The sequence below is a fragment of the Mangifera indica genome, chromosome 1 (genome assembly GCF_011075055.1).
Source record: "Mangifera indica cultivar Alphonso chromosome 1, CATAS_Mindica_2.1, whole genome shotgun sequence".
Classification (NCBI taxonomy): Eukaryota; Viridiplantae; Streptophyta; class Magnoliopsida; order Sapindales; family Anacardiaceae; genus Mangifera; species Mangifera indica.
This window is the reverse complement of record NC_058137.1, coordinates 961,408-973,920: the sequence shown is the minus strand read 5'-3', so window position 1 is coordinate 973,920 and position 12,513 is coordinate 961,408. Positions and strand designations below refer to the sequence as shown.

Here is a 12,513-nt window from a genome sequence, read left to right as displayed (position 1 = left end):
GGCTGAAACTTGGGCCATTAATTCTGAGACCAGTCCAATGTGAGCGGTGGTAGGTAAAAACTATGAAACAGCAGCAGCGGCAGCAGCAAGGAGAAGAAAAGTTTGAAACCTTGTGGTAAGACGGTAAAAAATGGAGCTTTCAGGTTTGTAGAAAGCCAAAGGAAAAAGAGTTAAATGGGATTGACAGCCGGGTTGGTGGTGGGTCGAGAGTCTTGATGCTTTTTCATTGGTTAGTGACTCTTCATTTTCATTTCATAAACAAATTGACTAAGTCTCGAGTCTTGAGTCTCGAGTCCCAAATATCTTCTTTTTACAATTGTTTCCTTTCTGTTTTGTAGTTTACATGTCATTTGGCGTTCTTGATAACATTTGTTTACATGTGCTATTTCTCGATATAATTCTGAAGATCGGACTAATTCTTCCCCCAATTTATTTTTTCTGGTAATTATTCTGACCTTGTAAGTTATATTGCTTCATATTATATTTTGTACTTTTTGATGAGGTTCATTTTCAGTTTACATGGCCTTCTAAGCTATCTCAGCTCTTCTTCGTTTTGCCTTTCTTATGTATTGCATTTGCGTGTACGGAATTATGGGAATTTTATTTGATACATGGAACAATGGGACTAAAGTTTTGGACAATTTTTTTTTGGTCAAATTGCTTCTTGATTGTGAAGGCAAGATATGGAATTCTGGGTTTGCTTCTTGATTGTCATTCTAAAACAGAATTTATGAGTTTTTTCCCAAGATTTATGAGATGGGTTTCTGGAAGATTCAATTTATTTGGATTGGTTCTGAAAAATCTAGGATTTATGTGGCAGGCTGTTCATGTAGCTCAGGTGTCTTGTGCTGTTTATAAAGAGCTTCTATTGAATGAGAACCATTAAAGTAAAGGTTTTCTACTTGCATAGACTGCAATTGCAAGGACTACTTTTCATGTTTTTATCTGTCCTAAAGGGATTATGTGGTGCTGTTACAGATTTTAAGCCATGCACTTTCTAATGAGGTTCCAGCTAAAATTAACTTCGAGTGTGAACCAAACCCCTGGTTTTGAAAGTTTGTCTGATCACAAGGTTGTCATATTCTTATTTGGGCATACCATATCTTTCTGGGCTAATTTTAGCGTTAAGATTGTTGATTGGAATACTAGAAAGAAGTTTGTGGTTTTGAAAGTTTATCACTTTAAGTAAAGTGGTATTACTATGTGAGCAAATACTTGAATAAACCTTCTTATATGCTCCTGGAGTAGTAAATCTGGCACTGAAGTGGCATCTCTATGACTTTATTTCCCATGAAATATGTGTGGTATGAAATCCCGAGTCTGGGACTTTATACCCTAGAAAAGGATTCTTTTAAAACAATGTTATTAGTGCTTGGATGAAGATTCAAGCTCAACCTCACCAAAATTTTGTAATTGATAAGCCATTATTTATTTTAGGCATCACCTTGTAGATTTGAAGGCATTTTGTTATTCTGTGCCAGAAAAAGATGTTTCAGGTCAAGGGCTAGCAGCCTTAGGGAAAGCTTAATTCTAAGTTTATTAAAATCATTAGGTTTTGAAATTTTCTCAATGATTCTTACATAGAGTTTGTATTACCTGATTTATTTAACTTCTGCTTACATCAAAGTGTATATATAGGATCTCTTCTTAGACAACAAGTCTGGCAAATGCTTTTAAGATTAAATGTTAAAAAGGGTTTGAGGTTGATGTTTGACATGAGCATAGTGTAACCAGGGATTCACTTGTTTCTCATGTAATTATTCCTATGCCTGTTACTGCTCTGTCATTCTTAACCTTGATAAAATAAAATACTTCATTTTTTTTGTTTTCCTAGACATATACCACATTATTTTTCTTGGATTTCAAACAAAATTTCCTGAGTTGATGATTCTTTATATAAAACTTAAACTCCATAATCAATTTTATTCACACCATTGAAAATTGCTTTCATTTTTTCTTTAATAGATATATACTTGTTTGTGGTTGGCAATAGTTTGCATGCTTTAGTAGGGCAGACCAGTTGAGACAAAAGCAAACAACACATTATACATCTATGTACCAGTTTGCAGCACTCACTTGTTTTGGCCTTTAATTAATTTTTTTCTTGTTTTCAGAAGTCAATAACGTTGGCATATATTTGAATAAAAGAATGGTTGATAACTAGTTTTTTTGCTTGGTTGTCAGTATGGCCTTTGTGTCTGCTTGTATCCATGATATCATTTCCTGCGTCTATGCTGATTTACCCTCTTTTGATTAGATGGATTCGCACTCTCAAAGAATATTCCGACAAGTGCCACTGTCCACTGCCCATGGCCTTGTGGATGGTGATTTAGCAGTTGACCATTCTATTCAGCCCACCACGTGTACAATGTGCAGAAGGATCCTTGCACCTAACAATGAGTCAATTAACGATCTTGAAACTTTTAGCTTATGTGGGGACTGTAAATTCTTACTTCTTGAAGATGTTGGGACACTTTCACAAGGCTCTCATCAGAGGCTACCATCTAGAGGAGGAAGGACGAGTTATAGCAGTGCTGAGTCAATTGAAAATCTTTTCTCACATCAGTTCTCGCAGATGATAAATTTGGCAAGACAAAACCAATCCCCTAACTCTGGGCATGAGGATCTATCTTTAGATGGTGACACTGCTACTAGGTCATTTCATCTTTCAAGTGTGCGTACAACTCCAAGTGATTCTAGAAGATGGCGTTGGGTTCTATCTGATGCTGAAAGTGATGGTTATGATCATTTGGATTCTCTTTACGGGGGGAGTGAATCAAATGTAAGTTTTAGCCACTATAGAGCTTTTCATGGTGAGAGCGATGGCATTTCCTTTAGTGCTTATGGAGGTGATTCTGATGCATCGGTGGATGGACATAGTTTCCTGGATACAGAAATGTTTATTCCACCAGAAGATGGAAGCATTTTTGATAGTGACACTGACATTGATCCAATGCATGCAAATATGAACCTACAATGGAACTCAGAAGATGCTGAGGAAGAGGAAGAAGAGGATTATGAATGGGGAGAACCTGATGTTGAAGAAGACACAGTTGAATCAACTGTAGCCATACCTCAACCTCGAAACATTTTCAATTCAAGTCCTAGTCAAGGCAGTGGCTCTGTCAATACGCATAGGCAGGTTCAGTCTCCTGAATTTCAGGGTGTGTTAGATCGGAGGATTAGAGAACGTAGACAAAGATTAACCCGTAATATCTTTGGTAACTTAGAGGAATTGGAGTTACACCCATACAATTGGAATTATGGGGATTATTTTGAGACAAGAGGCTTTGACGAACTGCTTGAACATCTTGCTGAGACTGACAACTCCAGAAGAGGAGCACCTCCTGCAGCCGTGTCTTTTGTAAATAGTCTGCCTTGTGTGACCATTAATGAAGAGCACGTGAAGCATAGCGATCTAGCCTGTGCGATATGCAAGGATGTCTTAACCATTGGCACTAAAGTAAACCAGCTTCCCTGCCTTCACCTGTATCATCAGCCCTGTATACTGCCATGGTTGAATGCACGAAATTCATGTCCTCTTTGTCGGTATGAGCTTCCAACTGATGATAAAGAATACGAGGAGGGGAAGCGAAACATCAGCAGTAGAATGGAAATTCATGAATTGAGGCAACAGGATGCAAATGAGGACAGTGCATCAGACGTTTCAGTTGAAGTTGAAGCTGTTGAGGATCGTGAACTGACTGCACGCTATATAGACTCTAATACGAGTAGCTCTGGCAGCAACAGTGGTCGAGGAAGATGGTTTCTTCTTGCAGCTGCTCCGATTGTCAGTCTTGTCAGTCTTGTTCTTGTGTTGTGGTTAGGCAGTCCTCTAACTGCCAGAAGAGGGACAGTGAATCAGCCTGAAATAAACATTCCTGGTTCCACCCCCACTAATCGAAGGGAGAACAGAAGCAGAAGATGGTGGTCTTTCATCTAAAATATGTATGGGACCTGGAAATGTAATAGGCAATGACTTGTTTGATTGCTGTTCATATTTGCATGTTGTTGTTTTGGTCCTAAAAGAGTGAAATGTTGGTGTTTTCTCGACATATCAAGGGAGCTGTTGCTTGCAGTTCTATTTAATTGTGTTCGTTTATGGTTTAATTATTTGAATATGCTTGATAAAGATGCCTAATAATAAGAATATCAACCTTTATGGTATTCTCTTTGTCTTTGGTAAATTATTCTGATTTCCGTTTCTTTTAATTGACATTAAGATATAAATATAGTAACGAGATGTTTTAAAACCATGACCAGACTGGTTCAGTTCAACCACCCAGCGGCCAGCTTGGTCTGGGCTGGTTCAACCAAGCTCAGTTCAACCACAAGTCACAGCGGTTATACTATACGCTGATGTCAGTTAAGACATTGTAATGGGAAAGACTCAGAATCCGAGTTCCAGCAATTACAAGGCGTGCTATGCACCACCGAACCACTTTTATTTTGTAATTAGTGTTACAATTCTACAAAGATGGATGTTGTTTTATTCTAAATTCAAAATTATTTAATCATATGAAATACATTATCTAAGTACTCAATTGGATATTTAAAATTAGGTACACAGTTTTATTGAATTAAGAAATGAAACTAATCCAAGACTTCAGGAGAAAGAACAAAGAGTTGGTTCATGAATTAAAATGAAATAAACATTACTAAATCAAAGAAAGAAAGGGTCGACCGTTTCTACTTTGCTTAATGGATTACATATGCACCTTTATATACGTTGCCACCTCTTTCCAACCATCCAAAAACTTCAGTCTGAGATTAATCTAGGCTATAAAGTATCAACATTAATGAACAGGGAATAAATAGGAATTCTAGGGCCTAGCAAATCATCAATTTGATGCAGTTTTTGTTTTTAGAAGAGAATGTTGAGAAAGAGAACAATCCATCCAGCCATTGAGAAAATAGCAAATATATGAACCCAGAATAAGACCGCAGCTGCTTCCCTTCCACAACCCCTTAAATTGGCAACGGCTCCTGCAGACAATAAAAAAGGTTATTACATAAACATATTTCACTCTTAAAGATAGAAAATCTACAAACGGAAATTGAGCAGCCTAATATGAACAATTAGTTTTTAGACTTGTTAGAATTATATATCATTCAGAGGTTTTTCCAATTTTCCGAAAACCAAATGTAAAAGCTTCCTCTTTTCTGTGTTTGTACTTTGCTTAAGTTTGTATTTTTAAACACATGATAAATTTGAGAGTAGGAACTGGATGTTTACCGGAAAGGACAGATGTCGGCATTGAATGCTGTAGGAGTAGGACAAAACGGAACATCTTATCTCCAGCAGGGAGGAAGCCAAGCTTATCGGCCAACATGACAATGCCGAGTCCTGCAGGAGGGACCAACACTAATCTTCCAAAAATAATAGCAGCAGTTGTCCTGAAACCAAGTTTTGAACTTCCAGGTCCTGCAAGCATAACAAAGTTGCATCATTAACCAGAAAATTGGAATGTTGATCAGACTACATCAATAACTTAAAGAAGATGTGCACATCTGTTGATTCATAGACACACAGACAGATTGAAAGTTTTCACTTTCTTAAGTTTTTAAAGCTGCTATTATTCAAATATAAGATTCTCAAGTCCAAAGGGGCAATTCAAACTCTGTACAAAGACACACAGAAATCACAGCAGTAAGTAGAAAAGAAACTTTTTGGAAGATCACTTACCATCTACAAGGTTGCCTCCTAATGCCAACAAAATGCATGGAATCATGGCTTCCCTGATAACCACACGCAAAGTGAAAAATTATCAAAAATGCATAGGAAAATGAATATATGAAACAAAATTAAAAACAATAGCATAATTCTTTCAAGTTACATGGGCAATAAGGTAGAACTCTAACTTTTCAAATGGTAACTGTCATCAAAACTGCTATTTAAAAGCATCTGGAGTAGATTCTAGCACATACCAACACACCAGTAGATAGAGAAAATAAACAGCAAAATATGTCTAGAGGGACATGTATCAGAAATAATAGAGCATTTTTAAGGTGCAAGCAAATAAGCATACCCAAGAATAATACAGCTGTCTGTAAAGAAGAAAAGTGGAGCATCACTTGTAAATATCAACTTCTTAAGAAACGGTGTCGCACCAATTACCATGGCTAGGATCTGCAGCAATTAAAGAAAAGCAATTATAAAAAAAGAGATGAAAAAAATAAATTTTTTGTTCAACAAAAGCACCAATTATCAAGTCACTCTAACTAATATAGTCACATTAGAAACAGTAACACAGATCATTCTGTGGACAAGCATACCATCCAACAACCTTCAAATAATATTTGATGATTGGAAATAACACCTGGAGACTTCACCAACCATTCCCAGAATAGGTTTCTCTCAGGAATATTTTAATCTTCTATTTGAACAAATGATCCCAGCCACAGTTGACAAGAAGAGAACAATAACTGTGTAATATGTCTTATTTGCACTGCATTATTAATACGAACCTTAGGAGAACCACACCTCAAAAGCTAGCTATTGAGATGGGAGAGCCCAAGGCCATATAAACCCCACACTAGTTGCCCATACTTTCCAATATAAGATCCAAGTCCCATACTTTGTACTTGGGATCCTAACATACCACCACGCTCCATAGCCCCGGCGCCCACGTTGGCTAGCTGTGCGCTAGCTCCTTGCTAGCCCCGGGTGAACACTGCAATTCCGGCGTCACCACTCGCGCTGCACGATTGCAACTGGGAGACATTGTAATGACTCTGATACCAAATGATACAAACCTTAAAAGAACCACACCTCAAAAACTAGTTATTGAGATGGGAGAGCCCAAGGTCATATAAACCCCACACTAGTTGCCCATACTTTCCAATATGAGATCCAAGTCTCATACCTTGCACTTGAAATCCTAACAATCATCTATAAAACCAATAATTCTGTTGCAGATTAAAGGTCTCAAGACATTAAGTGGAGATACCATAAAGACCAAGTATGGTAATATGCCACCAAAAATAGACGCATGAGTTCCAAAGATTAACTAAACAGATGAAATGGAACTTACAGACGCAATGATTGGGGGTTGAAGGATTTGCTTCAGTTTCAACCTTTCATAGATCCAAGAAAAAAACTCTGCCATCTGCATCAACAAAACCATAACTGATCATAGAGGAAACAATAACAGTCAGAAAGCATTAAAATTGACAGAAATTTTCTCCAAATATTTATGTAGCAAAAGCTTCTTTCCAGAAAATTCTAAAGTTAAGTAACTATCAATTGTTCATGTTATATTGCAATGGTATCATCTCTCAGGACAATGAAGTCAAAAAGCTGATAATTCTGAGAGGACTAAATTGTGATATCATTTCATTGACACCGATTATTTTATGACCAGAAAAATTGTAAAACATGACTAAGCCAGAGAAGAGGAGAAACCTTAATACACAGAAGTCAAGTTAAAATTCTCACCTTTCCTCTCTTTGGAGCATCAATATCCGATGTTACTAACTCCTGGTTCAGCAATGGAACCTGCTCAAGTGTATCTGTGGCATCCTTTGGAATGTTCTTGATGGGAAGTTTAGCTGCTTCTTCAGGATAAAAGGTTCCTTCAGGAGGAGGTGCCAACATCTGGACTACGTATGTGTACAGGATGATAGCACCAACCTAACATACATTGGAACTCAATTACATGATGTTGGTAAATATAATAAAGAAAACCTAACATACAAGGATGCACAGGGAAACGAACAAAATCATAAATACATCATTAACCACAACAAGTCCAACTAAAATTCAACTCTGTAACACCAAAAACAAGCATTCCCTCATTTTGTACCGCAACAAAAAACAACGCACCTCAAATCCCCTTAGAAAAGTAACCAACTCAACACCGTCCAGAAATCACATATTTGTGAACAATTAAGTGCATGGTTCTTCTAGTTTACTACAGGTATGTATACATTCGTGTATAACACAACAAAAATTGAGCAGATCTTGTAAATCCAACATAAGCAATAATTACAAGGTTAGCTGTCCAAACATACCCACTGTCCAAATGAAATATAAGCAGTCCCATCTGTTTTGCATTTGTCTGAGTCACCAAATGGGTTAGACTGGTCTCTACATAAAGCAGCAAGCAGAACAAGTGGCACATTACCAATGTTTCCTGTCATTTTTCAACATCAAAAACCATATCATACAAGAGATACAGAACACAAAACCAAAGAAATCATACTGCAGCTGTTGTTTGAGCCCAGCATGACAAATCATAGTGGCTTAGTTAGTGTTTTGGAATGTATTGAACTAGAAAGATCTTCTGTTAATAGCAGCTTTACAACACGTGCAATGGTTGACACCAAATATGCACCTATATGATACAATTTAATATAACTACTTGCATGCTCCTAAACAGTTTTCAAACAGCATACACATACTGCATCTTAGCATTCTTCACCCATAGACTGCATTGTCATGATGAGTTAGGAGTAAATAACAAAAGTAAATCGAAAGAAACTTGCAGCATATAGTAAAAAGTAACTTCAACAAACAGAAAATTCTCTTTGTTTATATCTATAGTAGATGATATAATCCCATCTTGCAAGACCGTATAACCTCGAGTTAAAACCCTTAACGTGTAAAAGTGAGATTTTATTGCATATTTCTGAGTATAACTTAAGCAGTGCCTAAATTCTGCAAGTGCATCCAATATAAAAAACAAGCTCAATCTTGAATATGAATTCAGCTCACCAATTCCGACATGTACTATTGTAAACTTAAAGAAGGGATAGGGCGGATGAACTATGTAAGCAATAACTAATCCAATTAGCGATCCTGAAATGCTACTAAGGACAACATTCACAGGAATGAACCACCTGAAACAGAATACAACAAAATAAAAATCCAAACTTAACATCTTCAGTTGAAGGCTAATTCATGTACGACAATGGAAACAAAGAAACATACCACTCAAGCATTTTCTTAAGGGTAACAGATTGTCCAAGTTGTGAAAAAATCAAGCATGGAAGCAAAAGTGTAAAGACCAACTGCATTAACAAATACCAATTGTAAAACATTGGGATAGAACAATCTACAGAGACAACAAATTAAAGGGAAAAAAAAAAAAAACTCACCCCATTCAAAAGCTTTCTTCCAGAAGCAGGCAAGATATTAACATACTTAGAAGCCATAAGAAATCCCAAAAAGCACATGGTAAAAACTTTAGCAATCGGCAAAACAGCAATCTTTATCGTGGAAATCAAAGATTCTCCTGCAACTCCTTCACCCTCCATCAACATTCTCGATATCCACCGCTCCATCTTCCACCTCAACTCCCACCAATCCTCCTCTCTGATCAAACCAATAAAAAAAAAAAAACAAAATTTAATCACATAAACAGGAAAAAATAAAATAATAATAAGAATATAAGGAAACAATCACAGCCGGTACCACCTTGACGGTTCAGATGTGAAGTCAGAACGAAAGTCGAAAAGGAAGATGTGGAATCATACACGTATCAGAATTGTCAGAACTCCTATTAATGTCAAAGTCAGCAAAAGAACCAGATGCTTCAAGAATTATTAGAAGAGAAGGAAGTATTTGTACGGAATTCAAATCAGAGTAACAATCTCGGGAAAGTTTGTTACATACAGTCAATTTACCTGTGATTTTAATTTTTTACTTTTTTAACTGTTGAATTTACCCTTCAACTGTCTGTCATATGCCGTACTAACTGAATTTTCTCCTCTGCCAATCCATGCCCTTCTTCGTCTTTTCAATTTTTATTAACCTGCAAATTTCGTGGAGCCCCTGATTCCTAGTGTATTTTGTCACGTTTTAACTTGTTCATTTATACAATCAAACCATTCTGTTGTAATTAAGATGATACCTAATAGGGTAATTATGAGTGATTAATTAGATTCTACATAGTAATACTTTTTTTTATACACTTACCTTAGTTAAATCAACTTATCTAAAAAAAAATTAATGTTACATGTAACATAGCAATGATAATATTAATGGATATAGTTTCATATTCAAATTGTAAGTCGACGTGATAAACGGGTTTATCTAGTTTAACCAAATATTATATTGTTTAATTAATAAATATCAAATTGAATTATATTTGTTAAAAACAATTATGGCCTGATGACACTCACACTATGTTAATTGATAAAGTGCCGGGTTAAATTCATAACAAATGCAAAATTTTTATATTGGCCTTAATATTGAGGTGGTTTAAGTGTGGTTAATCCCGATTTAAAGCTTTAATTAAGTTTAGGATATTCTTGGATCGAATTAACTTTTGATTTTTAGCCAAATTAATTGGTTTAATTTAATTTTTAAATTATTTTAATGAATAAATTAATTAATTTGTTATTAATTTTATTTTTTATTTAAAATTATTTGATAATATATTGGTTTGTTTACATTTACTAATATCCAATCGTTTGTTTGAAGTGTAATTAATATAAAAATTACAAAAGAAAAAGTTATTGAGTCGTTTGACATTTAACACAGAATTGGGTGGAATGGTGAACAACTATTCTTGAAGTGTGAAGGACGGATGGGGTATTGTCGAATAATGGGAAATGAGATGGAGAGGTGGCATGCCAGGCTGAGATTGACTCTACCGGCTTTTCTATTGTGAGAAACAGGAAGTTGAAGGAGTGGATGATAAGGAAGGTAGAACCCGACCGTTGAGGGGAAGGTAGATGGGGAAATACGTGTTACTATCACAGCCACATGCCCATAAGTCCAATAATGGTTGTTGTGTCTTTTGTGAGGTCGGTGTTGTTTCCTCCCTCCCTTTCTCTCTCTCTCTTTTTTTTTTTTTAAGATTGTGAAGTTGAATATATGTATAGAAATATTAACATTATTTAATATCATATAAATAAAAAAAATTATATGTATCAAATTAATATAATATAATAAATATATTATATAATATGATATATATATATTATTAATATAAATTAAATCATTTTTTTAAAAAGTGATGATGAAATAAGAGTATATTAAAAAAATTTAAAAATTTAAAAGGTATTTGTGATATTTTTTAAGATGATAACATAATATTTAGATTTTTTTATTATTTAATTATAATTTTATTTTTATTATTTTTTAAAAAATATATCTTATGATATAATATATAATACATGATATATAAAATTAAATTTTTAATATATGATTTGATTATCATGTTTGTGTCCTCTAACTTCATGTTTAAGATATCATAATTTTAGCTAATTATCCAATAATTAGATTTATATTATCATTAATATAAAATTATCAAATTATATGAAGACATATGATTTAAATTATTTGTTTGGGATATGCCTGTTATCTTAAAGATAAATTTTAGGCCTACCAAATAAAGGATAAAAATGGTAGTACCTCAGCTTTTCGTTCCTGTATGTATTAAACAGTAACTAAAGGGACCTAAATGAATTCTCCCCAAAAGAACGACGTGGGTCAGATCAGACTGACAGCCGGCGGAGGTTTTAGTCGATTGGTTGAACACTTTTTCATGAACTGGAACTTTTTACGGCATAACTGTTGAAAATGGAGTTCGATTTTTTATTTGTATTTATAATTGAATTGGATTTACTTGTGTGTCAGCTTCTGCAGCTTGAATTGAATCGGGGTTGGGGTCTCTGTGAAACCTGCATGGAGATGCCTACTGACCGATCTGATTGGCAAAGGCGGCCTGGATGCGACTCCCGAAAGGCCGAAACTTCGATCTGACTTGAACCGCACAAAACAAGACAAGCACTTTACCGATGATAACCCATCTCGTGGACATCACGACGCAATCAGGCTTGTTTGGTTTTGGTTGGTTGCTGCTGCATGCTGCTGTTCATGCGAAATTGCGTCAGCTTTTTCAAGCTGTTGTTTGTTTACTTCTTCTCCAACCGTCAGGGCTCCCCCACAGCACACCACCGTCTGATCTGACAGTAACACCTTCCCCTGGCTTGGCTTGGCTTCAGTATCCCCCCGTGACAGACACACTCGTCCACTTCTTCCCTACTCACGTCATCCCTAGATCATCGCCACGTGCCTCTGATTAATCCTGCCATACATTATTGTGTTGCAGTAATACTACGGTAGATATTTACCGGAAAGACTGAATTGAGCTGAACCGTTTTTGGTTTCAGTTCATCTTGAACCAGTCGAAATTCCAGTTAGGTAATCTCAATTTGAATTAAACCAGTTTGGTTTTATCAAATCATCGGAAAATCGCTCGGAGATCCATCTTTTTAAACAGTTTTTTTTTTTTTTTTTATCTCCAATGATTTTTGGATAATTTTTCCAACCACTCTTACCAGTTGGGAGTTAGATTTTCAAAATTTGAATCTGAATTTATGATTGTCGTTCATACATAACTCAATTCGAACAACTCTTGTCAGTTGAGAGTTAGATTTTCAGAATTTGAGTCGAATTTACGATTTTTTTTCAAACACATTCACGTGTCTAAATAGGAACCCAATTATTGTTAGTTTTAAATTTTGCCACCTACGTAACTATTAAAGACAAAATTAACTTGT

At 35.5% G+C, this 12,513-nt stretch overlaps 2 protein-coding genes and 1 long non-coding RNA gene across 4 annotated transcripts; 2 read left to right on the top strand and 1 right to left on the bottom strand.

Moving 5' to 3' along the window:
- Positions 1-88: 88 nt before the first annotated feature.
- LOC123220077 lies at positions 89-4,167 on the top strand. Of its 2 annotated transcripts, XM_044642094.1 has the most exons (3): positions 89-229; positions 339-441; positions 2,258-4,167. In XM_044642094.1, exon 3 carries the CDS (start codon positions 2,258-2,260, stop codon positions 3,941-3,943), a length of 1,686 nt encoding a protein of 561 aa, XP_044498029.1. In that variant the 5' UTR covers positions 89-229; positions 339-441; the 3' UTR covers positions 3,944-4,167. The 2 variants fall into 2 exon arrangements, with proteins under 2 accessions (XP_044498029.1, XP_044498020.1); XM_044642085.1 differs by lacking the exon at positions 89-229 and having other exon boundaries at positions 251-441.
- A 459-nt stretch (positions 4,168-4,626) lies between these two features.
- On the bottom strand, positions 4,627-9,578 carry LOC123195579 (protein PIN-LIKES 6-like). Its single transcript, XM_044609371.1, has 11 exons — positions 9,419-9,578; positions 9,100-9,316; positions 8,933-9,012; positions 8,717-8,841; positions 8,014-8,135; positions 7,439-7,633; positions 7,035-7,109; positions 6,030-6,130; positions 5,687-5,739; positions 5,237-5,425; positions 4,627-4,986 (listed from the first exon to the last, which is right to left on the bottom strand). The coding sequence occupies exons 2-11, from the start codon at positions 9,283-9,285 to the stop codon at positions 4,865-4,867; spliced, it is 1,248 nt and encodes a 415-aa protein (XP_044465306.1). The 5' UTR covers positions 9,286-9,316; positions 9,419-9,578; the 3' UTR covers positions 4,627-4,864.
- A 1,769-nt stretch (positions 9,579-11,347) lies between these two features.
- LOC123217663 lies at positions 11,348-12,396 on the top strand. Its single transcript, XR_006502514.1, has 2 exons — positions 11,348-11,480; positions 11,588-12,396. It is a non-coding gene; the product is annotated as an uncharacterized LOC123217663 (long non-coding RNA).
- Positions 12,397-12,513: the final 117 nt, after the last annotated feature.

Bases quoted from the DNA above. Each gene is read 5' to 3' on its own strand.
- LOC123220077 (XM_044642094.1), top strand. From the start codon at position 2,258: ATGGATTCGCACTCTCAAAGAATATTCCGACAAGTGCCACTGTCCACT.
- LOC123195579 (XM_044609371.1), bottom strand. From the start codon at position 9,285: ATGGAGCGGTGGATATCGAGAATGTTGATGGAGGGTGAAGGAGTTGCA. The intron at 7,110-7,438 runs GTGAGAATTTTA...TTGTTGATGCAG, and splicing joins ATGCTCCAAAGAGAGGAAAG to ATGGCAGAGTTTTTTTCTTG. The intron at 5,426-5,686 runs GTAAGTGATCTT...TTATGCTTGCAG, and splicing joins AGGAGGCAACCTTGTAGATG to GACCTGGAAGTTCAAAACTT.